General features: G+C 44.5%; 1 protein-coding gene across 4 annotated transcripts; it reads left to right on the top strand.

Moving 5' to 3' along the window:
- Positions 1–1,382: 1,382 nt before the first annotated feature.
- LOC106578936 (F-box only protein 11) lies at positions 1,383–20,231 on the top strand. 4 transcript variants are annotated; one of them, XM_014158221.3, is made up of 21 exons: positions 1,383–1,699; positions 3,108–3,262; positions 3,642–3,723; positions 3,832–3,976; positions 4,186–4,315; positions 7,420–7,503; positions 7,612–7,744; positions 7,863–7,969; positions 8,067–8,178; positions 8,308–8,414; positions 11,165–11,302; positions 11,400–11,617; positions 13,663–13,843; positions 13,929–14,051; positions 14,207–14,292; positions 14,402–14,733; positions 14,846–14,953; positions 15,341–15,421; positions 15,798–15,906; positions 16,670–16,768; positions 17,008–20,231. In XM_014158221.3, exons 1-21 carry the CDS (start codon positions 1,612–1,614, stop codon positions 17,135–17,137), a joined length of 2,748 nt encoding a protein of 915 aa, XP_014013696.1. In that variant the 5' UTR covers positions 1,383–1,611; the 3' UTR covers positions 17,138–20,231. The 4 variants fall into 4 exon arrangements, with proteins under 4 accessions (XP_014013696.1, XP_014013695.1, XP_014013698.1 ...); XM_014158220.3 differs by having other exon boundaries at positions 3,105–3,262; XM_014158222.3 differs by lacking the exon at positions 15,341–15,421 and having other exon boundaries at positions 1,384–1,699; positions 3,105–3,262.
- The last annotated feature ends 6,901 nt before the right edge of the window (positions 20,232–27,132 follow it).

Here is a 27,132-nt window from a genome sequence, read left to right as displayed (position 1 = left end):
TCATTTTCTTTATGGGGGTATGTTTGCTAACAATACCACTGAAAATATTAAAAAATAAGGTTCAAGCGTCTTCAACAGAGTGGATCAAGCTGATTCTATACCGTTTTACAGAGGCCAGTTCATGAAGGAAGGCTTGCTCATTAAAGTTTTTTACCAAGTGTCTATGACAAATCAGGACATGTCGTTTCACTGAGCAGACATTACAAACACAGGCTGTAAAACAGTGATCATTAAGGTCATTACAGAAAACACCAGACTGATACCTATCAGGATTATTTGTGAGGATAACATCAAGGAGAGTAGCCTTTTCTGGGTGTTTGGCGTCATACCTTGTGGGACTGGTAATAATCTGAGAAAGATTTAGGGAGTCCTATTGCTTTAGGACTTGGTCAGGTGTTTTTAGCATGTCCCAGTTTAGGTCACCAAGCAGGACAAATTCAGACTTAGTGTAAGGAATTCAGACTTAGTGTAAGGGGCCAGGGGAGAGCTTAGGGCAGGTAGGGTACAGGCTGGTGCTGATGGTGGACGATAACACCCAGCAACAGTCAACAAAGAGCTATTTGAAAGTTTAATGCTTAAAACCAGCAAATCAAATTGTTTGAGGACACGCTTCCAACAGATGCATATCTGTATTCTCATGTAAGTGAATTCCATAGATTAGGGCTTAATGAATGTATTTCAATTAACTGATTTCCTTCTATGAACTGTAACTCAGAAAAACCGTTAATTGTTTCGTTTATATTTTTGGTCAGTGTATTATGTACACATCAAAGGACGACTAGAGGGCAACATTGCACCGTATTTCTAGACCGTCCCCTAGTGATCAGATTCACAACCAGGCGACTAGGTTTAGTATGCAGTACAGTAGCCACTTACCCATTAACACGCTACATATGCGCAAGCGAATGCCATAAAACATGATCTTGAGCATGGAAGTAGCACACACACATAGAAGTACTACAGCACCAGGCTAGAGGTAGCCGGTTTTGTCCTCAATTATATCAATTATGTTACTGACCATTGCTTTGACACTCTACTATCCTGTAGCCTATCCTGGGTTGTATCCATACGGTTGGTTCTGGCCCACTGCCTATCCTGGGTTATATCCATATGGTTGGTTCTGGCCCACTGCCTCTGTGTGGTTATCCTAACCAAAAACGCCCTGCGGCTATGCAAAGCAGGGATCCCTTCCCTCCTGCTTTATCATACTTGATTCAGCTAAGCAACTGCTCCACAGGACCTTGACTTATCCAGGTGTGTTGTGTAGCGTTGGAGCCAAAGTCTGCACTCCGATCTACACGAGGGCAGTGTTCTCAAGAGGATCTGGTATGCTTGGCCACAGGAGGTCGCTGTGAGTCCAGGGTGTGATTGGTGGCAGACATCCTCCAGTGTTTTCCGACTGTCCCTGTGTGAGTTAATGGCTCCTCCTGCTAGATACGGAGCTGGTAGCGAGCAGTCCGAAAAACACTAACTACACCCGGGTAGATAGCTAGCGCACTGGGTGGTTTGAGAGAGCGAGGCTCACCGGGTTGTAGTCGAGGCCTGGTGTTAAAGCGTGAAGCGGATGGTCGAGGAAAGCGTTCTGTATTTTAACAACAGACTCTCCAAAAAATGAACTCCGTCAGAGCCACCAACCGGAGACCCAGGCGAGTCTCAAGGCCGCGCCCGGTGCAGCCCGACCGGAACGAGGGGGACCGAGGTGAGAGGGACCATCGCCAGAGCACTGTAGGGCTGTAGTCGTGTCAGGACGGCAAGGTGCCACAGTGACCCCAGTCTCAGCTGCCTGGCACGAGTGTGTTATTTAGGCAAAGCCGAGGCTTGTACCGCTGTGGCACAGGCCGCGCTTTGTTTGGCTTGAGTGACTGTGGCTACCAGTGGGGCTGGGGGGTAGCGTGAGTGCTTTCCCTGCTGCGTAGTTCGCTAACGCGTTGACTAGCTAACGTTAACTAGCCCATATAACTATGCAGCCATCCATAACGTCGACCATGGCGAACCCACTGACTTTGACAGATTGTGAATGTTCATGGGCATGGCACTAACGTTACTAGCTAGCTATCATCGGCTTCTGACGAAATTAATCTGCGTTGTATTTTGGACTGACATTTTTTGGGGTGTGCTGCCCATACTCTAGTAACTAGCTAGTTACTTTAGCTCGCTAACGAGTAGCTATGAATGTCTACTTTAGCGATGAACGATCAGCCTCAATTTAGACAAGTACATGTTCTTGTTAAGCAGTCAACCAGCTAGTTAACTGCGTGGCTCACACTCATCAGACATTTAATTTAGCCAGTTAACTACCTAGTTAGTTAAGCTAACCAGTTATGTATAACTGAGCGCTACCGTTGGCTAGCTAGCTGTGTTTGTTTACATGGCGGATTTACTAGCTAACAGCAGTACCTACGTAGTTGAGTTGTGACTCATCCGTGCAGGTCTGCTCGGCCCGGTTACCTGCAGGTCAACTTTTCGGGGCTTTATAGGGGCTGTGGCTTTGTTATCGCAGTGTGATGGGCAGGAGGCCGGTGGCCAGCTAGGGAAGGACATTGTGGGGCTCAGTCGGGCCCTATTCTGGTAGTCAAACCGCAGGGACGCATCTGCAGTTATCAATCACCAATCATAATCTGTCACCCACACGGCCTTGTAATACAGTAGCCTACCCCTGTCATATATTAAACACATCCATGACACCACCCAGTCTATGAATGACCTAAAATCGTTTTAAAAGAGGCAGCCTAGAATGACACTGATCAGCTGTCATTACTAATAAATGTGTTTTTAATCAGCCCTTTACACCCTTACCAACTGCAGTAGTGATTAGTCTGTGTGGGTGGATGGTGTTGTTTAAATGGCATCTGCCTGCTGGTGTTTGTCTGTTGAACTGTGCTGATGGAGAAGATGTGTCTTTGTCCTGTGTTTACACGGGCAGCACAATTCTGATGTTTTCCACTCTAATTTGTTTTTTGACCAATCAGATCAGCTATGGAGAAGATCTGACATTATTGGTCTAGGACCTATTAGTGGAAAAAAGATTGAAAAATTGGGCTGCCAGTGTAAACGCAGCCTATGTGTGTCAGACTGTGTTCTGACTGTGTCCTCTGTGTGTCCAGCAGATGAGGAGGCTCCAGCTGCAGCAGCGGAGGTGGCTGTGGAGGAGTCTGGGCCTGCAGCTGGGAACAGCCCCTATCAGCTCCGACGCAAGTCTCTACTGCCCAAGAGAACAGCCTCCGGTACTGCAGCGGCCTGCCCCAGCAAGACCGCTATGGAGGTCAGACCGAGAGAGAGCACCATTCTGTGTTTGTTCACCTCCCTTAATTGGTTTAAAAGGACTGGTTCCTGTATTTCTGGTGCTTGCACCACCAGGGTTGCGGGTTTAATTCCCGGGGCCACCCATACGTAAAATGTATACATGCATGACTAAGTCGATTTGGATAAAAGTGTCTGCTAAATGCCATATATTATTATGTTATTCTGATACATTATTTATGAAACAGTGTAAACTCCCACTAGCACCAGTGTACATTTCGGGAGAATGGTAGAGGACAGTATTGGTGTGAGAGAGACAGAATGTGTGTGTATTAGTGTCTGTCATTGGGAGAGGTAGCTGTGTGTGTGTGTGTGTTACTGATATGTGTGTTCTGACACAGGGAGCGTCCACCTCGACGACAGAACCCTTCGGTCACCGAGCCAAACGGGCCAGGGTCTCTGGCAGGAGCCACGACCTGCCAGGTAAGAATGTGTGTCTAGGCGTACAAGTCAATGACATGAGGTGTCTGCATGGCTGTTTCTACAACTGCATGTATCGTCTATGAATACTAATGGGAACTGTGTGTGTAGCCGCTCTAGCAGAGCAGTACCTGCAGCAGAAGCTTCCAGATGAGGTGGTTCTGAAGATCTTCTCATATCTCCTGGAGCAGGACCTCTGTCAGACTGCCTGCGTCTGCAAACGCTTCAGCGAGCTAGCCAACGACCCTATACTCTGGTACACAATCTTCAGTGGACTGTGACTCTATATACTGATGGGGAAAACAAAGACACATTTTCTTGCCCATTGTAGTTAACTGATATGTTACCCCCCCCCAAAAAATCAGTCACTATCGACCATTATTGGTCCACACTGACATGAAGGCTGTTAATTTGGGCATCCCTCTATGCCTGAAGTTGACCTTTGCCTTTTCTGTTTGTGTCCAGGAAGCGTCTGTACATGGAGGTGTTTGAGTACACCCGTCCCATGATGCACCCCGAGCCAGGCAAGTTCTACCAGGTCAGCCCTGAAGAACACGACCACCCCAACCCCTGGAAGGACAGCTTCCAGCAACTGGTGGGTAGACTGTGTGTGTCAGTGTTTTCCATTAGCGCATGAATTTGGTTAATTAGCCGGTAACATAATAATTTTCAGCCTGCTACTTTTTCTACTTCATTTTAACTAGGCTACTTTTCATTTAAAGTTTAAATTTGCTACTCTGTCGAGTCCGCTAGAACGAACGATATGCATTTTCTGGCGATCTAGGATAAGCGCCTGTCAGTCACAAAGAGAGCGATGACCCATACCTCAGTGGCGATGACAGGGAAACTCAGGCTGCTGTCTGTCCTACCTCCTGGTACAATTTGTGTGCTCTGTGTTGGTTTGCAGTGGAATTTCTATACACTGAGGAGGGAGAGAATTTGCTCGTCCCATGTTATGTAAGTGGTAACGATGAGTTGAAATCCACCACGTAGTCTAGTTATTGTTTTCTGGCACATTGGTTTATTTTCTATTGCATGTTTCATATAGCCAGCCACGCGGAGTCGTGGTGGATAGTAGGCTATTTACTGTGCTTTGATTGACAATTGAACAGCAAATGTTGACTAGTTTATAAAAGGTGTCTGGCTGACAAAGTAAAGCAGATCTATAACTCTTGCCAGTCATAAATCATGCAACGTGGTTATAGGTCCATGGTATCGCATCGGGACAAGTAAACCAAAGGATTTCCTGGTTTCCTTTCCTATGATGACGGGGCTTGTCAGACAGGGACGCTAAAGTGATCTTGTCAGTCCGTGTAGCCCTTCAGAATCACATCGGTGAGACGTTCATTTGTCTCCCTAATTTGCATAGGCTACTGGTAGGACTAGGGTTTTTGGCGATTATCTGGAGATAAATGATGAAAACATTTTGAGGAAGATGGTGAATCATCCACAGGAATGATAGTTAGTGGAGAGCCTCATTTTGCTCCAAGTATGATCATTTGGTCCCTTGCGGAATTCAGGCATTAAAACGGATTTCAACAATATAAAAAAATGTTGACCTTAGGAGGGAATCAACAAAATGTCTTGAAAATGAGTTAATTTGCCCAAGTTTATCATATGACAGAATGCATCAGTGATTCGTATTTCCTGCAGCTTTCTGAATAGGCAACGAGAATGCTCCTGTGTGTGGGGGGCCGTTAGCGATGATGCAAATGAAAACAGTCTTCTGGTAGATGGAAAGGCTTTTCCATAAACCTTCTCAGGGCTTGACATTGTTTGTCTGGGGGAAAGTTTAAAAAAATGTTGGACAACCAGAATATAGATTTAAGTAAAAAAAAACACTCTCAAACAATTACCCTGATCAGAATTGGACCAGGCAGCGCACAGCAGGGCAATGCATGTTTGACATTCTGAGTAAATAACTTACAGTCCTATTTGCTATAGCCTATTTCAATAAATATGTTATATTTACACAAAGCAAGATAACAATGTAAACAGACCTAAGTCTTTCCAAAGCAGCGCCAAATATCCGGTCGGAAAATTCTCTTTCGAATGTAGGACGACCTGGGCCAATAGCCGAAGCCTATTTTTCTAGAGGACACTGCAGCGTCTTATTGTTATAGACCACCACAGGTTCTATTTTCTTTCCATTTGATATGATTATGACTTGTCTAATTGAGCCACTCTTTCAGTTTAATGCGTGCTAGGTTTCTCCTGCAGCGCTGTTTCATGAACAAACATTGAATGAATCTAACAGAATGGCTAAAAAATTGTGAATGTCAAGCCCTGCTTCTCAATTAAATGTTAACAAGTAGTCTAAGCTTACTTGGCAGAATGATATCATGAATATTTTCATCAACCCAGTGGGTATTTGTCAGTGGTGTAAAGTACTTATGTAAAAATACTTGAAAGTATTAAAGTACTTTTTTGAGGTATATTTACTTTACTAATTTATATTTTTGACAACTTTTACTTCACTACATTCCTATAGAAAATATTGTACTTTTTACTGCATACATTTTCCCTGACAACCAAAAGTACTTGTTACATTTTGAAGGCTTAGCAGGACAGGAGAATGGTGAAATTCACACACTTATCAAGAGAACACGTGGTCATCCCTACTGCCTATAGTCTGGCGAACTCACTAAACACAAATGCATCTTTTGTAAATAATGTCTGAGTGTTGGAGTGTTCCCCCCCCCCCCCCCCCACTATGCGTACATTTTTAAAACAAGAAAATGGTGCCGTCTGCTTTGCTTAATAGAAGGCATTCTAAATGAGTTAAAGTTTAACTTTTGATACTTAAGTATATTTTAGCAATTACATTTACTTTTGATACTTAAGTATATTTGAAACCAAATACTTTTACTCAAGTAGTATTTTACTGGGTGACTTTTACTTGAGTAACTTTCTATTAAGGTATCTATACTTTTACTCCAGTATGATAATTGGGTACTTTTCCACCACTGGTATTTGTTTTGCAAACTCTACCATGGTATGTGCGCTACAAAAACAAGCTAACAGCCTATTGCTAGGTGCTCACTGGAATTAAAGGGTGACTACATCCCAAAATTAAAATGTCTTATGACTTTTCACAGTCCTCAAAAGTGGTCTCCTGATGTGGTTTAAGCATTGATGTGGACTTAGAACATTCAATTTGGTTGTTTTTCTATTAAAAAAAAGGTGATTTTTGAAAGCGAAAACCTGAAAAAAAGAATGTGGGCTATATACTATACTTCCTTTTTTTGTTTTAATAAAATACATAATTTGAAGAAAAAAACATCACTGTAACAATTCATGTCTTGTAGTGAAACTGTAAATATGACTAATCAAGAGAAGACAGGTTAAATGTTAACATTAAAAAAGGTTAAAGGTTCTCTTTCTTAGAAACTAGTCCTGATCATATAGGCCTGGATCTACACAATATATATATATTCCTCAAATTACCACAACACATTTTTCCAATCTGGGAGGTAAATTCTCTAAAGTATTAAGTCATTTTGCTGTGTATTTTAAGGGAATCAAGACATTTGAATGTACCAGAGGCCACCAAAATAGAGCTGCTTTTGGAGAAAGATAATCTAACAGGCCCAGGGGTGCCTTGTTGGCTGCTCTATGTATTATACTGGTGTGTGTGTGTGTGGTTAGACAAACATTGTGTTGATGTTATTTGAACATTGTTGTAAAATTGTGTTGCAGTATAAAGGAGCCCATGTGAAGCCAGGCTTTGCTGAACATTTCTACAGCAACCCTGGGAGGTTCAAAGGCAGGGAGAATATGCTGGTAAGAGACACATAATTCTACTCATGGTCTATTGAAGGCCTATTTTTCAATATGGCTGCGAGCCAGCTCCATTTTAGCTTGATTTGATGTAACCGTTTCTGTCTCCAGTACTATGACACCATAGAAGATGCATTAGGAGGGGTGCAGGAGAGTCATTTTGATGGGCTGATCTTCGTCCACTCTGGGATCTACACTGACGAGTGGATCTACATAGAGTCCCCCATCACCATGATTGGAGCAGGTACTGTGTGTGGTCTGTCTGTCTGTTTTTCTCTTTCTACCTCTGTCTGTATTATCTAGTGGTAGAAATGGTCTTTGTGTGTGTGTGTGTGTGTGTGTGTGTGTGTGTGTGTGTGTAGCTCCTGGTAAGGTGTCTGATAAGGTGGTGATTGAGAACACCAGAGACTCAACGTTTGTCTTCATGGAGGGATCGGAGGACGCCTACGTAGGGTACATGACTATCAGGGTACGCTGCTAACACAGATCCAACTCTCTCTCACACACACACACACACACACACACACTCTCCCCATCTCCCCTCTAACCTGTTGTTTCATCTTCAGTTTAACCCAGATGATAAGTCAGCTCAGCACCACAACGCCCACCACTGTCTGGAGATCACTGTCAACTGTTCTCCCAACATAGACCACTGTATCATCAGATCTACCTGCACAGGTAATGTGCACACAGTCCGCAGTAAGGCTTGTATGTTTTGCCTGTTTAGTTTGTCTCCAGTGGGGGATGTTGGGTAATGTAGTTTGTCTCCAGTGGGGCATGTTGGGTAAAGTAGTTTCTCTACTCCAGTGGGCTCGGCTGTGTGTGTGAGCGGCCAGGGGGCGTGTCCTACCATCAAACACTGCAACATCAGCGACTGTGAGAACGTTGGACTTTACATCACCGACCATGCACAGGTAAACAACCACATCACCGACCATACACACCACTAACCACTCTTAAACACCCTCTCTGACTGTGTATTCCTGCACGGTATCTATGGGGATAAGTAAGGGATAAACGCCCACGTTCTGTTCATTACCTTGGAAATATTAGATGAGGGGGAGCCAAGTCCGTTTGCCAAGGTAATGTACGGGGGAGCAGAGGCGTATACCACAGTTGCCAAGGAAAACAATGTTAAAGCACACATTTACTGGTAGAAATGAAATGTATTCGTTGATATTTAAATGTTTAAGTGAATTCATACTTTCTCATCTTCTGGTTGCTAGAGACGTGATCTAGTCTTTCATTCGATTAGTTCGATATTTATGGGCGCTACCCAGTCGTCGGTTGTTTATGTTCCGTTGCCATGCTCGCTGGCAACATTCTTATCCCTTGCTTGCTAGCTAGCCAACTAGCTACGGCTAACACAGTCATGGCCTCTGCAGCCAGAATAACAGCAAAGTAGCTGCATTTGCATTTGTTTAAACTGTTTTCTATTGACAATCCTTTGCCTACATCCATAACAATGAGCTGATGCCCGTTTTTGCCTGGCATAGCTAGAAGTGTATGCCTTCTCATCAGGACACTCGTCAACACTGTTCATTATGAGGAGATCGCATTGCATATCAAACACTAGGCTAGAAGCTAGCTAAATAGTTTGTTGCTAGCAAACCTGCCAACATGGCAACTGAATTAAAAATAATATCAGATGCTGAAAACAGCAGGTCAAACTAGAAACATGTAGAAGGATTTGACAGCATAGCGCCACTTGCGTCGTGACTGCAACAGTAGCGACCAGATAAATTCATGTTTATCACTCACCACACTAGATCTGATGCTATTTTTAAAAAAGTATGTATTTGCAAAAACAGATCGCTTGCTAGCTACGTTTTTCATCGTTGGACCTGCGTTTACTATGTATCAAATTTTGGTGTGTGCGGTTGTTGGTTTAGCTTTCTGTAACTAGCAAGTACAGTTTGCATGTGTACAGTCGTGGCCAAAAGTTTTGAGAATGACACAAATATACATTTTCTAAGTCTGCTGCCTCAGTTTGTATGATGGCAATTTGCATATACCCCAGAATGTTATGAAGAGTGATCAGATGAATTGCAATTAATTGCAAAGTCCCTCTTTGCCATGCAAATGAACTGAATCCCCCAAAAACATTTCCACTGCATTTCAGCCCTGCCACAAAAGGACCAGCTAACATCATGTCAGTGATTCTCTCGTTAACACTGGTGTGAGTCTTGACGAGGACAAGGCTGGAGATCACTCTGTCATGCTGATTGAGTTCGAATAACAGACTGGAAGCTTCAAAAGGAGGGTGGTGCTTGGAATCATTGTTCTTCCTCTGTCAACCATGGTTACCTGCAAGGAAACACGTGCCGTCATCATTGCTTTGCACAAAAAGGGCTTCACAGGCAAGGATATTGCTGCCAGTAAGATTGCACCTAAATCAACCATTTATCGGATCATCAAGGACTTCAAGGAGAGCGGTTCAATTGTTCTGAAGAAGGCTTCAGGGCGCCCAAGAAAGTCCAGCAAGCGCCAGGACGTCTCCTAAAGTTGATTCAGCTGTGGGATCGGGGCACCACCAGTACAGAGCTTGCTCAGGAATGGCAGCAGGCAGGTGTGAGTCCATCTGCACGCACAGTGAGGCAAAGACTTTTGGAGGATGGCCTGGTGTCAAGAAGGGCAGCAAAGAAGCCACTTCTCTCCAGGAAAAACATCAGGGACAGACTTATAAACTGCAAAAGGTACAGGGATTGGACTGCTGAGGACTGGGATAGTCATTTTCTCTGATGAATCCTCTTTCCGATGGTTTGGGGCATCTGGAAAAAAGCTTGTCTGGAGAAGACAAGGTGAGCGCTACCATCAGTCCTGTGTCATGCCAACAGTAAAGCATCCTGAGACCATTCATGTGTGGGGTTGCTTCTCAGCCAAGGGAGTGGGCTCACTCACAATTTTGCCTAAGAACACAGCCATGAATAAAGAATGGTACCAACACATCCTCCGAGAACAACTTCTCCCAACCATCCAGGAACAGTTTGGTGACGAACAATGCCTTTTCCAGCATGATGGAGCACCTTGCCATAAGGCAAAAGTGATAACTAAGTGGCTCGGGGAACAAAACATCAATATTTTGGGTCCATGGCCATGAAACTCCCCAGACCTTAATCCCATTGAGAACTTGTGGTCAATCCTCAAGAGGCAGGTGGACAAACAAACAAAAAACACAAATTCTGACAAACTCCAGGCATTGATTATGCAAGAATGGGCTGCCATCAGTCAGGATGTGGCCCAGAAGTTAATTGACAGCATGCCAGGGCGGATTGCAGAGGTCTTGAAAAAGAAGGGTCAACACTGCAAATATTGACTCTTTGCATCAACTTCATGTAATTGTCAATAAAATCCTTTGACACTTATGAAATGCTTGTAATTATACTTCAGTATTCCATAGTAACATCTGACAAAAATATCTAAAGACACTGAAGCAGCAAACTTTGTGGAAATGAATATTTGTGTCATTCTCAAAACCTTTGGCCACGACTGTAGGAGCATATTGCTTCATGATTGTCCCGATGTCTTTCCCAACTGTCCCGTTTTCTGGTTTTAATGCCCTTCTGGCCAATCAGAAACGAGTATTCAACAATGCTGTGGTATAATGATGTGACAATGTATTGTGGGGTATCTTTGAGGATAATGGTGTGATGATGTGTTCCAGGGTATCTATGAGGATAATGAGATCAGTAATAATGCATTGGCGGGAATCTGGGTAAAAAACCACGGCAACCCCATCATCAGACGAAACCACATCCACCACGGCCGAGATGTAGGAGTCTTCACCTTCGACCACGGCATGGTAACACACTGACCTATAACTTCTCACCCACCATTTCCCAGGTTTTTACATAAGTGCTGTACATTGCAATGCTGACAGTATCTCTCTCTCCCCTCAGGGTTATTTTGAGAGTTGTAACATCCACAGGAATCGTATAGCAGGCTTTGAGGTGAAGGCGTATGCTAACCCTACAGTGGTTCGCTGTGAAATTCACCATGGCCAGACAGGGGGCATCTATGTGCATGAGAAAGGAAGAGGACAGTTTATAGAAAACAAGATCTACGCCAACAACTTCGCTGGAGTCTGGATCACCTCCAACAGCGACCCTACGATACGGTACACACACACCCCTACAATACTGTTACACACACACCCCGACAATACTGTTACACACACATACACCCCGACAATACTGTTATACATACACACACATAGTAACCCTACGATACGGTACACACACACCCCTACAATACTGTTACACACACACCCCGACAATACTGTTACACATACACACGCATAGTAACCCTACGATACGGTACACACACACCCCTACAATACTGTTACACACACATACACCCCTACAATACTGTTACACCACACACCCCCGACAATACTGTTACACACACACCCCCGACAATACTGTTACACACACACCCCGACAATACTGTTATACATACACACGCATAGTAACCCTACGATACGGTACACACACACCCCGACAATACTGTTACACACACATACACCCCGACAATACTGTTATACATACACACGCATAGTAACCCTACGATACGGTACACACACACCCCTACAATACTGTTACACACACACCCCGACAATACTGTTACACATACACACGCATAGTAACCCTATGATACGGTACACACACACCCCGACAATACTGTTACACACACATACACCCCGACAATACTGTTATACATACACACACATAGTAACCCTACGATACGGTACACACACACCCCTACAATACTGTTACACACACACCCCGACAATACTGTTACACATACACACGCATAGTAACCCTACGATACGGTACACACACACCCCTACAATACTGTTACACACACATACACCCCTACAATACTGTTACACACACACCCCGACAATACTGTTACACACACACCCCGACAATACTGTTACACACACACCCCGACAATACTGTTATACATACACACGCATAGTAACCCTACGATACGGTACACACACACCCCTACAATACTGGTACACACACACCCCGACAATACTGTTACACACACACCCCTACAATACTGTTACACACACACCCCGACAATACTGTTATACATACACACGCATAGTAACCCTACGATACGGTACACACACACCCCTACAATACTGTTACACACACATGCACCCCGACAATACTGTTATACATACACACGCATAGTAACCCTACGATACGGTACACACACACCCCAACAATACTGTTACACACACATACACCCCGACAATACTGTTACACATACACACGCATAGTAACCCTACGATACGGTACACACACACCCCGACAATACTGTTACACACACACCCCGACAATACTGTTATACATACACACGCATAGTAACCCTACGATACGGTACACACACACCCCAACAATACTGTTACACACACATACACCCCTACAATACTGTTACACACACACCCTGACAATACTGTTATACATACACACGCATAGTAACCCTACGATATGGTACACACACACCCCTACAATACTGTTACACACACACCCCGACAATACTGTTACACATACACACGCATAGTAACCCTACGATACGGTACACACACACCCCGACAATACTGTTATACATACACACGCATAGTAACCCTACGATACGGTACACACACACCCCTACAATACTGTTACACACACATACACCCCGACAATACTGTTATACATACACACGCATAGTAACCCTACGATACGGTACACACACACCCCAACAATACTGTTACACACACATACACCCCGACAATACTGTTATACATACGCACACATAGTAACCCTACGATACGGTACACACACACCCCAACAATACTGTTACACACACATACACCCCGACAATACTGTTATACATACACACGCATAGTAACCCTACGATACGGTACACACACACCCCAACAATACTGTTATACATACACACGCATAGTAACCCTACGATACGGTACACACACACCCCAACAATACTGTTACACACACATACACCCCGACAATACTGTTACACATACACACGCATAGTTGCACTGCGATGCAGGAAACACACACACATAAAACTACTCTGTGAAATTAGACACTAACCCCTCTCTCAGTATTATGGGCTGTTTGTTGACGTTCTGTTCGTCTCTAGGGGCAATGCAATCTTTAACGGTAACCAAGGGGGCGTGTACATATTTGGCGATGGGCGTGGCCTGATCGAGGGGAACGATATCCATGGCAACGCTCTGGCAGGAATCCAAATCAGAACCAACAGCTGCCCGATTGTACGCCATAACAAGATCCACGACGGACAGCACGGCGGCATCTACGTGGTAAATCAGTTTACTCATATAGATCCTTGGACTTGTGCGTCTCAGGAGATGTTGCTAAATGTTGTGTGTGTGTGTGCGTGTTCAGCATGAGAAGGGCCAGGGTGTGATCGAGGAGAACGAGGTGTACAGCAACACGCTGGCAGGAGTCTGGGTGACAACTGGCAGCACGCCTGTCCTCCGCAGAAACCGCATCCACAGCGGCAAACAGGTAACACACAGCCCACACTCATTCTCTCACCGTTATCGTTGGAAGAACAAATACAAAAGGGATGTTGTATCCTGTGAGAATTGGAGGCCTGTCTCATTAGTGTCCGGACTCTAAATTGTTTAGAAGTCCGACCTAACGCCCTTTCTCCCTCTCAGGTTGGCGTGTATTTCTATGACAACGGCCATGGGGTGTTGGAAGACAACGACATCTACAATCACATGTACTCCGGCGTTCAAATACGGTAGGTCCTGCCTCCTCACACGCCAGTCCAGCGCAGGACACACGGTGGGGATGATAACGTTTAACTGATGTTAGATGGCGGTTTTACTAACACTGTTGGTTGTCTATAGGACGGGCAGCAACCCCAAGATCCGACGCAACAAGATCTGGGGAGGACAGAACGGAGGCATCCTGGTCTACAACTCGGGTCTGGGTTTCATCGAGGACAATGAGATCTTCGACAACGCCATGGCGGGCGTGTGGATTAAGACGGACAGCAACCCCACGCTGCGGCGCAACAAGATCCACGACGGGAGAGACGGAGGCATCTGTATCTTCAACGGAGGGCGAGGTCTCCTGGAGGAGAACGATATCTTCAGGAACGCCCAGGCGGGAGTTCTGATCAGCACCAACAGCCACCCGGTGCTCCGCAAGAACCGCATCTTCGACGGTTTTGCTGCAGGTGAGCTGCCCATGTGTACACATTTTACATGAACTTTACTGTACTGACTGGTCAATACTGTAAGCTACTCGTCGTCCGCCACCTGTGTTGAGGATGTCATTTCCTGTCTCAGGTATCGAGATAACCAACCACGCCACTGCAACTCTGGAGGGAAACCAGATCTTCAACAACCGTTTCGGAGGCCTGTTCCTCGCCTCGGGGGTGAACGTGACCATGAAAGGTAGCTAGCGCTAACAGGGTAGGGTAATGTAGAGCTAACAGACCAGACCAGTGGTAGTCAGTATATTTCTGAGGGATCCACTTGTGAAACAACCTCGCTGGGCGAGCCGCCATAGGCTATCGATCGGAGAAAGGGGGTTGGGGGGGGGGGCAAGAATTCAAATGAATTCACACATGATATTTATAGATACTAATTAACATGGACAAACAAGCTATTTCATTCTCCATTGTAGGACACTTGGCTATTAGAAACAAATGTTACTAAATTATTTGATGAATCTTTTGAATTTGGCCTTATTGCCATTATCTCAAAAGTTATAGTACAAAGATATTTGTTAAATTTCAGTCTGAAGGAAGTATATGGTTTTAATCAGTTCATTTCCCCCAGTCATTCTGTGCAGATTCATCACTCTCCCTTCTAACGAGTCCTACACAGCTTGTGTTCGTCGTAGATGGAAACAGAAGACACGTATGTGTTCCTGAGAGTCTTTGCTTTCAGGAATGGGGTCAAACTCAGTTCAACAGCTATAGTCAAATTCCTAGGAATATTATCTCTGTTTGTCCCAGCTGCTAATAGTGGATACTGGAGGTTACTGGCGTAACCATGGTTCTATGTACTAATTAAGCAGCACATTCAGCTGACTGAAGAAATAACTTGCACAACACATTCATTCAGATCATTGCAGAGAGACGCCAATAGGGTTGCCGTGAGACGCGCAGTGACTATGGCTGGCTTAGACTGTATAGAAAAAGGTTCTTGGTCACTGCACTCTCTGGATATGTGATCTTTTGGGAATGTCTGTCAAGTGGACGGGCTCTCATCCTCTGCTCTGCCTCTCTTCCAGATAATAAGATAATGAATAACCAGGATGCCATAGAGAAAGCTGTGAGCAGAGGACAATGTCTCTACAAGATCTCCAGCTACACCTCCTACCCCATGCATGACTTTTACAGGTACACACACCAGCCCATGCACGACTCCTACAGGTACACACACCAGACCATGCACGACTCCTACAGGTACACACACCAGCCCATGCACGACTCCTACAAGTACACACACCAGCCCATGCGCGACTCCTACAAGTACACACACCAGCCCATGCGCGACTCCTACAGGTACACACACCAGCCCATGCACGACTCCTACAAGTACACATACCAGCCCATGCACGACTCCTACAAGTACACACACCAGCCCATGCACGACTCCTACAAGTACACACACCAGCCCATGCGCGACTCCTACAAGTACACACACCAGCCCATGCGCGACTCCTACAGGTACACACACCCGCCCATGCACGACTCCTACAGGTACGCAGAGGACATTTAGTCACAGGTACGCAGAGGACATTTAGTCACAGGTACGCAGAGGACATTTAGTCACAGGTACGCAGAGGACATTTAGTCACAGGTACGCAGAGGACATTTAGTCACAGGTACGCAGAGGACATTTAGTCACAGGTACGCAGAGGACATTTAGTCACAGGTACGCAGAGGACATTTAGTCACAGGTACGCAGAGGACATTTAGTCACAGGTACGCAGAGGACATTTAGTCACAGGTACGCAGAGGACATTTAGTCACAGGTACGCAGAGGACATTTAGTCACAGGTACGCAGAGGACATTTAGTCACAGGTACGCAGAGGACATTTAGTCACAGGTACGCAGCAGTTACTCCACTGATGTTTTCTTTGACCTGTGTGTGTCCAGGTGTCACACCTGCAATACGACAGACAGGAACGCCATCTGTGTGAACTGCATCAAGAAGTGTCACCAAGGACACGACGTGGAGTTTATACGGCACGATAGGTGAGTAGCGCACGCCAACCGTTTACTACCGACTAGATGGTCCCGCCTGTGGCGTTTTGTTTCAAAAGAATTGAAGGACTGTCAGTACTATTTTTCGCCGAGTATCTTTTTAGAATAACAGGATAACAACTTATATATGTTTTCATTATGTTTTGGATGTTTCTTTGTCTCACGCCCTCTCCTGTCCTGTAATCCGTGTTACCCCCCCCCCCCCCCCCCATCTCTCTCTCTCTCCGTAGGTTTTTCTGTGACTGTGGAGCGGGAACTCTGTCCAACCCCTGTACTCTGGCTGGAGAACCCACACACGACACAGACACACTTTACGACTCAGCCCCGCCCATAGAGTCCAACACGCTGCAACACAACTGAACACACACACATCACATGTACACACACCCTATAATCTACATACACACACTACATAACACACATTCATAACACACTCCTATATATATATATATATATATATATACACACACAGACATATTCATCACTCACACACGCTGACCATAGGGAGCCAGAGAGACTGAATACGGTGTTCTCAGCCGGGACTGGCATAGAGGAACCCTGAGATTCAGAGAGACTGAATACGGTGTTCTCAGCAGGGACTGGCATAGAGGAACCCTGAGATTCAGAGAGACTGAATACGGTGTTCTCAGCAGGGACTGGCATAGAGGAACCCTGAGATTCAGAGAGACTGAATACGGTGTTCTCAGCAGGGACTGGCATAGAGGAACCCTGAGATTCAGAGAGACTGAATACGGTGTTCTCAGCAGGGACTGGCATAGAGGAACCCTGAGATTCAGAGAGACTGAATACGGTGTTCTCAGCAGGGACTGGCATAGAGGAACCCTGAGATTCAGAGAGACTGAATACGGTGTTCTCAGCAGGGACTGGCATAGAGGAACCCTGAGATTCAGAGAGACTGAATACGGTGTTCTCAGCAGGGACTGGCATAGAGGAGCCCTGAGATTCAGAGAGACTGAATACGGTGTTCTCAGCAGGGACTGGCATAGAGGAACCCTAAGATTCAGAGAGACTGAATACGGTGTTCTCAGCAGGGACTGGCATAGAGGAACCCTGAGATTCAGAGAGACTGAATACGGTGTTCTCAGCAGGGACTGGCATAGAGGAACCCTGAGATTCAGAGAGACTGAATACGGTGTTCTCAGCAGGGACTGGCATAGAGGAACCCTGAGATTCAGAGAGACTGAATACGGTGTTCTCAGCAGGGACTGGCATAGAGGAACCCTGAGATTCAGAGAGACTGAATACGGTGTTCTCAGCAGGGACTGGCATAGAGGAACCCTGAGATTCAGAGAGACTGAATACGGTGTTCTCAGCAGGGACTGGCATAGAGGAACCCTGAGATTCAGAGAGACTGAATACGGTGTTCTCAGCAGGGACTGGCATAGAGGAACCCTGAGATTCAGAGAGACTGAATACGGTGTTCTCAGCAGGGACTGGCATAGAGGAACCCTGAGATTCAGAGAGACTGAATACGGTGTTCTCAGCAGGGACTGGCATAGAGGAACCCTGAGATTCAGAGAGACTGAATACGGTGTTCTCAGCAGGGACTGGCATAGAGGAACCCTGAGATTCAGAGAGACTGAATACGGTGTTCTCAGCCGGGACTGGCATAGAGGAACCCTGAGATTCAGAGAGACTGAATACGGTGTTCTCAGCAGGGACTGGCATAGAGGAACCCTGAGATTCAGAGAGACTGAATACGGTGTTCTCAGCAGGGACTGGCATAGAGGAGCCCTGAGATTCAGAGAGACTGAATACGGTGTTCTCAGCAGGGACTGGCATAGAGGAACCCTGAGATTCAGAGAGACTGAATACGGTGTTCTCAGCAGGGACTGGCATTGAGGAACCCTGAGATTCAGAGAGACTGAATACGGTGTTCTCAGCAGGGACTGGCATAGAGGAACCCTGAGATTCAGAGAGACTGAATACGGTGTTCTCAGCAGGGACTGGCATAGAGGAACCCTGAGATTCAGAGAGACTGAATACGGTGTTCTCAGCAGGGACTGGCATTGAGGAACCCTGAGATTCAGAGAGACTGAATACGGTGTTCTCAGCAGGGACTGGCATAGAGGAACCCTGAGATTCAGAGAGAGACCGAGACAGTGATGCACTTGGGAGTCTCTTCTAAAGGGAACTATGAAGCTGGTCTGAATTTGACTGGTCTGGTCTGGATTAGCCTCTGGTCTACTGTGATGTGAAACTGACTCGTACTGAACGGCCACATGAGATTCTCACCATTGCATCTCTGGACGCCAAATGGCCAGGTAGAGGATGGAGAGTGAGTGTGGAGAGGGTAGGGAAGTGGCTACTCTGATAATGTCGGAGTGGCCAATGAGACTTCCTTTGCCTGTGACCCCTCACATCTCGGCGACTCTCCAGGATCCTGGGAATCTAACTTCCTCCCAAGATAAGAAGAAAGGAGATTTAGCCCCACCCACTGAGAAAACGCTTCCTGTTCAGAGGCATCTGTTACTAGGCAGTGGATGGATGATATATACATACGTACTGCTAACGGAAGAGAGGGACTTTGATCAAGCACCTCTGCTTTTATAATATGTTATTCTGATCAACAGATATTATTTTAATGCTTTCTCATGTAGTTTTGTATTTACAAGCAAAAAATCTTACTGTATTTGAATGTCTTTTTATTATTATATATTATAATTATAAATGTTTGTTGTGTTGACCCCAGGCTTGCTGCAGTAGCTGTTAATGTCCCAGTGGATTTGTTCTTTCTGTGAAAGAGAATCACGTTTAACACTAAAGTCTCTCTCCAGGCTAGTAGATGTAGGACTGGTGGAAGATTGTGTGTGTGTGTTGGAAGGGTGCATGTGTATGTTTGTGTTCATATGCAGTCCGTGTTTCTGGAGAGGGTCAGATACGGGGCATCGGGACTTTTTCAAACTGGGACAGACGAGTCGTTCTGCAGCCCCCTTCCCCATCTCTCCCTCTCATATTCTCTCCCCTCCTCGTTCCCTCTCCTCCCTCCCTACTTCCCCCCTCTCTTCCTTACCCTGATCTCTCCCTCTCCTATTCTCTCCCCCCTTCCTTTTCTCTCTTTGTATTCTGGTGACTGTGGCTCCTCATACAGCCTGGATTGTATGCATGTGTACCATAACATCAAGGTCGTGTGCCCCTGCTCAGACGCTGTGTGCCACGTCGTCGACTGTGCCGTCGAGAACCAGATTGCTATTACATATGTGGTTAATTGATGCGTAAAATTCCTTCCCAGGCATAAGATCTGGCTCGCATCAATAACGTCTGAGCAGTGGGACACAACCCTAGACTTAATATATTGTGAAGTATTAATACAACCATTATGTAGATGCTAGTATGAATTCAAAAAGGGTTTAATTTCCTAGGAAGAAAGAAAAAAAAAGAAGACGGAAACTGGTCGTTTGTAAGAAAATAAAACTTTATTAGATCAGCGGTGTCTGATTTTCCGACTGATTTAATTCCGTCCTACCCATTTACGAGTCCGTGCTCCTCCCACCAGCCTCCCTTGCAATACAACCTTTGGGTTTTAGTTTGCTTGTTTTGTTTTTTTACCAATCAAAGCTCGAGTAAAGTTGTGTGTAAATATTGCACCAACAACGGACTCCTGACCAGTGTGTCACTGCTCTCTCTCGCGTCAGCCAGGCTAAGATGGGGCGTCATGTATAAAATGTTCTCACACTCAGGTTTGGTCATGAATTATGCATGTTTCAAATCACACTAACATTGTTATTTCTAACTTGAACTTTGTGTGAAAACGTAAGATGTATTGTTTATGATCTACCCAACTTTTATTCATGTGTATAAAGTACACTTCGTCAACAGTTCCTTCCAATTTTAACTGCCATGTAATATATTCTCTAAAACTTTGTTTAGTGTCCTCGGGACGTTGATCTCTGCAGAGATCTAGCGTCTCGGCTGAGATGTAAAGGGTTTATTCATGCAACCATCATTACTGGCCAAAAGAAAATACAGAACGATTGAAATCATTTGAACACTATTTTTTTTTATTGGAAACATGGTTACATGTTTTATGAAACTAGAAAGATGGTGAGGAAAGACTACGCAGAAAAAGAAAACTGACCATGTGCTGCAACTACTGTAGAAGGTCTGCACTTGCATGGAGCTCGGTGATGTCTTATGGGTAACAACCTCCACCTTAATGGCTTTAAGCTCTGCCTTTACCTCCTGGTCAGTAGTGGTGGCGACTGGCAGAGATTTCACCTCTAGAAACGACTGGAACAATACTCCCTCCTGGAGAGAGAGAGTGTATTAGGAAGTTGGAGTAACTACAAGCCAATGAGCTACATACACTGCAATGCGTATGTATTTGGACAGTGATGCTAAATGTTTTCATTTGGCGCTATACTCCAGCATTTTGGATTTTAGATCAAATGTTTTATATGAGGTGACAGTACAGAATGTCACCTTTTATTTGAGAGCATATTAATACATATCTGTTTTACCGTTTTGAAATTTAAGCACTATAAGTCTAATCCCCCCCCCCCATTTTGAAGACGTCAAGTATTTAGACAAATTTCACTTAGTGCACCAAAGTAGTCAACAGTATTTGGTCCTATTTTTATTTATTTTTATTTTATTTCACCTTAATTTAACCATGTAGGCTAGTTGAGAACAAGTTCTCATTTACAACTGTGACCTGGCCAAGATAAAGCAAAGCAGTGCAGTGCGAGACAAACAACAACACAGTTACACATGGAATAAACAAACATACAGTTGTGTCTTTGGCATCATTAAACTGAAGACATGTTTATCAAATAACTCTAATTATTATTACGCGATTAACTGATTAATCGTGTAACTGTAATTTACTAGGAGGTCAGGGCACCAAGGAAAATATTCAGATTACAAAGTTATAATTTTCCTAATATAACTTTGATATTATAATATCTGATCGATTAGTCTTCTGATTTAATGATGTATTTTTACCTCGCGTCAGTCTCATTCCAAATGTTGTAAATTGTTGTTATCTGCACGAACCCAGTCTTCACTAAGTCATCCATACATCAATTGTCTTAAAATCATTTATTTACTAAACTAAGTAATTCACACAAAGCATACAAAACAGTAGGTATCATTACAAAGAAATGGTAGAGGAATGTGCCCTAGTGGGCTAAACCGACATGGGGGCTTGTTAAAAGTTGAAAATTATAACAATTGATATGCTAATCCTTTGCACATGAACGCTCACTCATTCGGAAACAATTGCAATCAATATATATATTTACGCTCAGTGTGTCGTCGTGATCTTTGTTGGAGAGTTTGGTTCAGTTGGAGAGTTCTCTCTCTCTCTTGGTTAGAATGGATCTTTCAAAGCGACATTCATTAATGTCGTTATAGAATGGATGTTTCGTCGGTTGTCGCGTTCAATGATACCGAATTCCTAGCTGCAGACTAGTAATTAATATCAAAGACTTGTTATTATTCTGTCTGTATCGATAGTCTAATAGTTTAACCACGTGGTATGGTTAAAGTTCAGTAGAGGGATGCATGGTCAAACCTTGGCCCTCTCGTTATCGAGGTAAGCTGGTCTGGGGAAAGAAACCCTGGGTCGGGGTTCATATACTGAACGTAGAAAAGGCTGTCACATGACCCCTTGTCCTGTCTGTGTCCCTGGGGGCGTGCCGGTGACTTGGTAAAACTTTAAGTAGAAAATACAATTCTCTCACATTAACATCTTACAAGCATCCCAACATATTCCAAATAGGTTTATCCATATTCATAAATTTTATACAACCATTTAGATGTAAGCCTCATAGCTGAGGCTATCATATAAACATTATTATGGTAATATGGCCGTATTGTCTCATGAGTTTCACAACATTGTACCAAACAGACCAGTTCGTAGCTGGATTCTTCACTGATCTTTTATACCTTCTCCAGAACATAAATGTCGTTCAGTTCCCCCGTCCTGTGAGGTGGAAGAATTCCTTTCTCTCTATGAAACCACTCTGTCTCAAAACTGTGGCCATGAGGCAGGACTTTCCCTTTGGAATTTACGACCGCCTTCTGGTGAAATAATTACAATTTAGCAATTAAACACTGGAGTGATAGATGTGCAGAAGCTGAATGTGCAAGTAGAGATACTGGGGTGCAAAGGAGCAAAATAAATAACAGTATGGGGATGAGGTAGTTGGATGGGCTATTTACAGATGGGCTATGTACAGGTGCAGTGATCTGTGAGCTGCTCTGACAGTTGGTGCTTTTAAAGTTAGTGAGGGAGATATGAGTCTCCAGATTCAGTGATTTTTGCAGTTCGTTCCAGTCATTGGCAGCAGAGAACTGGAAGGAAAGGTGGCCAAAGGAAGAATTGGCTTTGGGGGTGACCAGTGAAATATACTTGAAATATACCATATTCCTAGCACGCAATGACTACATCAAGCATGTGACTCTACAAACTCCTTGGATGCAGTTGTGTTTTGGGTTATGTTTTGTTCAATAAAGTTAGAGAGGCTACACCAAAGCATGCGAAACTCAACAATAATGGGGGAGATTAGCATTTTGGGGGGGGGGGGGGGGGATTATCTTTGTCCCTCTGTAACGTTTGCACTCATCATTCACAATTAATTCAGGATTATCCATCTTTTAGTCTTACTTGCAATAAAAGTGACTACAAAATGACACAATACATTAGGGAGATACCTAGTCAGTAGTAAAGGGAAAGGGGGATACCTAGTCAGTTGTACAACTGAATGCATTGAACTGAAATGTGTCTTCTACATTTAACCCAACCCCTCTGAATCAGAGAGGTGCGGGGGGCTGCCTTAATCGACATCAATGTCTTCGGTGCCCAGAGAACAGTTGTTTAACTGCCTTGCTCAGGGACAGAGCTAGAGATTTTTACCTTGTCAGCTCGGGGATTTGATCGAGCAACCTTTCGGTTACTGGCCCAACGCTCTAACCACGAGGCTACCTGCCACAGTATTCACCATTCACTTCCGATTAGACAACACATAATCCAAAACACAACCAAAACAAGCTGTAAATGCATCCAACAACTTTGTAGAGTCACAAGCTTTAATGTAGTCATTATCTGCTAGAATATGGGACCAAATACTACACTTTTGACTACTTTATGACACTGTAAGTGAAATTTGTTCACATACTTATGACACCTTCAAATAGATACATAAAGTGCTTTCATTTCTAAATGGTAAATCAGATATGACAATACCTTCAAATAAAAGGTGATATTCTGTATTGTCACCTCATATGAAACATTCATGATTATCAACATTCATGTTGAAGTGTTCACCATCTACACAGACAAAAAGAGCACTGTGTGTGATGATATACAGTGCATTCGGAAAGTATTCAGACTTGACTTTTTCCTCATTTTGTTACATTACAGCCTTATTCTAAAATGGATTAAATAAGGGAAAAAACTGAAATACCTTATTTACGTAAGTGTTCATTTCTAAATGGTAAATCAGATATGACAATACCCTCATAATACCATCAAGGTGATAGACCCTTCTCTATGAGACTCGACATTGAGCTCAGGTGCATCCTTTTCCATTGATCATCTTTGAGATGTTTCTACAACTTGATTGGAATCCACCTGTGGTAAATTAAATTGATTGGACATTATTTGGAAAGGCACACACCTGTATATAAGGTCACACAGTTGATGTCAGAGCAAAAACTAAGCCATGAGGTCAAAGGAATTATCCGTAGAGCTCCGAAACAGGATTGTGGCGAGGCACAGATCTGGGGAAGGGTACCAAAACATTTCTGCAGCATTGAAGGTCCCCAAGAACACAGTAGCCTCCATCATTCTTAAATGGAAGAGGTTTGGAACCACCAAGACTCTTCCTAGAGCTGGCTGCCTGGCCAAACTGAGCAATCGGAGAGAAGGGCCTTGGTCAGGGAGGTGACCAAGAACCCGATTATCACTCTGACAGCGCTCTAGAGTTCCTCTGTGGAGATGGGAGAACCTTCCAGAAGGACAACCATCTCTGCAGCACTCCACCAATCAGGCCTTTATACGGTAGAGTGGCCAGACGGAAGCCACGCCTCAGTAAAAAAGGCATATGACAGCCCACTTGGAGTTTGCCAAAAGGCACCTAAAGACTCTCAGACCATGCAAAAGAAGATTCTCTGGTATGATGAAAGCAAGATTGAACTCTTTGGCCTGAATGCCAAGCGTCACGTCTGGAGGAAACCTGGCACCATCTCTACAGTGAAGAATGGTGGTGGCAGCATCATATTGTGGGGATGTGTTTCAACCGCAGGGACTGGGAGACTAGTCGGGATCGAGAGAAAGATGAACGAAGCAAAGTACAGAGATCCTTGACGAAAACCTGCTTCAGAAGCCTCAGGACCTCAGACTGAGGCAAAGGTTTTTATTCCAACAAGACAACAACCCTGAGCACACAGCCCATTTTTATAAATGAGCAAAAATGTATAGAAACTGCCCAGCCAAACTGTTTTTGCTTTGTCATTATGGAGTATTGTTTAGATTGAGAAAAAAAACAATTTAAGCAATTTTAGAATAATGCTGTAAAGTAACAAAATGTGAAAAAGGTCAAGGGGTCTGAATACTTTCTGACGGCACTGTATAAGCTCTGCTCCTCCTGTATGAAGGATATACTATATCATTAGGTATGAAGGCTGTGTCTTGGGTGGGCATGGCCTGTTGGAACTCTAGACCCCTGCAGTCCGCAGCCAGGAGGCCTGGTGTAGGGGATGGGGTGGAGATAGAGGCCACAGAGAAGCCAATCACTGCAACCAGCTGGGCGACGCCGTCACTCAACAACTGCAGGGGGTCCACATAGCCTGGTGAGGTCAAAGGACATAGTTTAAAGGGGGGGGGGGAAGCAACAGGGAATAGATAGGAGATTGAATTCCAACATTGATCTCTAATTCTAATTAAAATTGTACTGATAGGAAGTTGCAGAGTGTGTGTTTGTTCTCACCCGAGGCAATGGCATTGTGAGCCTCATACTCCTCATTCAGAGAACTCCGCTGACTGCGCACCCACACACAGAAAGTTATCATATTGCGGGGCACATTGTGTGTGTTTGTGTGTGTGTGTCACAGGCCGGCTCATAGCCTGTGGCAAAAATGAGAGGACATCAACAACTGGAATAGGCCAATTCAAAACGTTCTTTATTATATAACAAAACTATTAACTATAAACAAAGAAAATGGAATGAGGTGTGGAAATGTCATAATGTAAGGTGTAGGGAAGGTGCATGGATGCTTGAATATGTGTGTGTAAACATGACTGAATGGAAACTAGCTAAACCAGCAAAGTAACAAACGAAAACAGATCATACCTGGAGGAGCAGGGGGAGAGAGAGAGAGAGAGAGAGAGGGGGAGAGAGAGAGAGAGAGAGAGAGAGAGAGAGAGAGAGAGAGAGAGAGAGAGAGAGAGAGAGAGCAAACCCAGTGAGCCAGAAGCTCAGCGAGGAGACAGACGACAGAGAGGTTAGTGGAGCAGTTTGTTAAATACCCTGAGCCCAGGTGGCTCCAATCACACCAGCTGCAATCACTAACGACCCTCCTCTGCCTGCAGGGGAAACCACACTGCACTGCAGAGGAGGAGCCGTGACACCCCCCTCCTTAAAATGAGGGTCCCACCCTCAATTCAAATTATGACCCAACATAATAAACCCATAATCCAAATTCCTCAAAACAAACAAAAAAACTAAACAGATACCAGTCCCGGCTCCTAGCAGTAGCCCCGTGTCCCCTGGCTGACTGTCCGTCCTCAACTCAGCAGCCCTGGTACCTGGGGGGCAAATTAAGAGGAAAGAGGCGCAGACAGCCCGCAGGGTTCAACAGAGAGAAAATACAAACTAGGTTAAAGGAGCACGAGACAGAGCATCAGCAATAATATTATCCTTACCACTAATGTGTCTAATATCCAGGTTGAATGGTTGCAAAAACAAAGCCCAACGCATCAGGCACTGGTTGGGATTTTGCAAGGACTTCAGAAAAGTGGGTTGTGGTCCGTGAACACAGTTAAAGGGGTTAAACCAGAACCAACATAGACCTCGAAGTGCTGTAAAGCCCAAATGAGACCTAAAGCCTCCTTTTCAATTACAGAATAGTTTCTGATACTTCTTAAATTTCCGGGAAAAGAAACTGACTGGACACTCAATATTGTCATCATTTTCCTGGAGAAGCGCAGCCCCAGCACCGATTTGACTGGCGTCTACCTGCAATTTGAAAGGTTTCTTAAAATTTGGTGCTACCAACACAGGTGCCAAACACAAAAGAGCCTTAACTGCACCAAATGCCTCTTGACACTGGGTGGACCAGAGAAATTCAGCCTTGGCCTTCAGCAGATTGGTCAGGGGAGACACTACTAC

This window comes from Salmo salar, chromosome 19 (genome assembly GCF_965601325.2).
Source record: "Salmo salar chromosome 19, fSalSal1, whole genome shotgun sequence".
NCBI lineage: Eukaryota > Metazoa > Chordata > Actinopteri > Salmoniformes > Salmonidae > Salmo > Salmo salar.
Note: the sequence above shows the minus strand (reverse complement) of the source record. Positions and strands in the feature narration are given on the sequence as shown.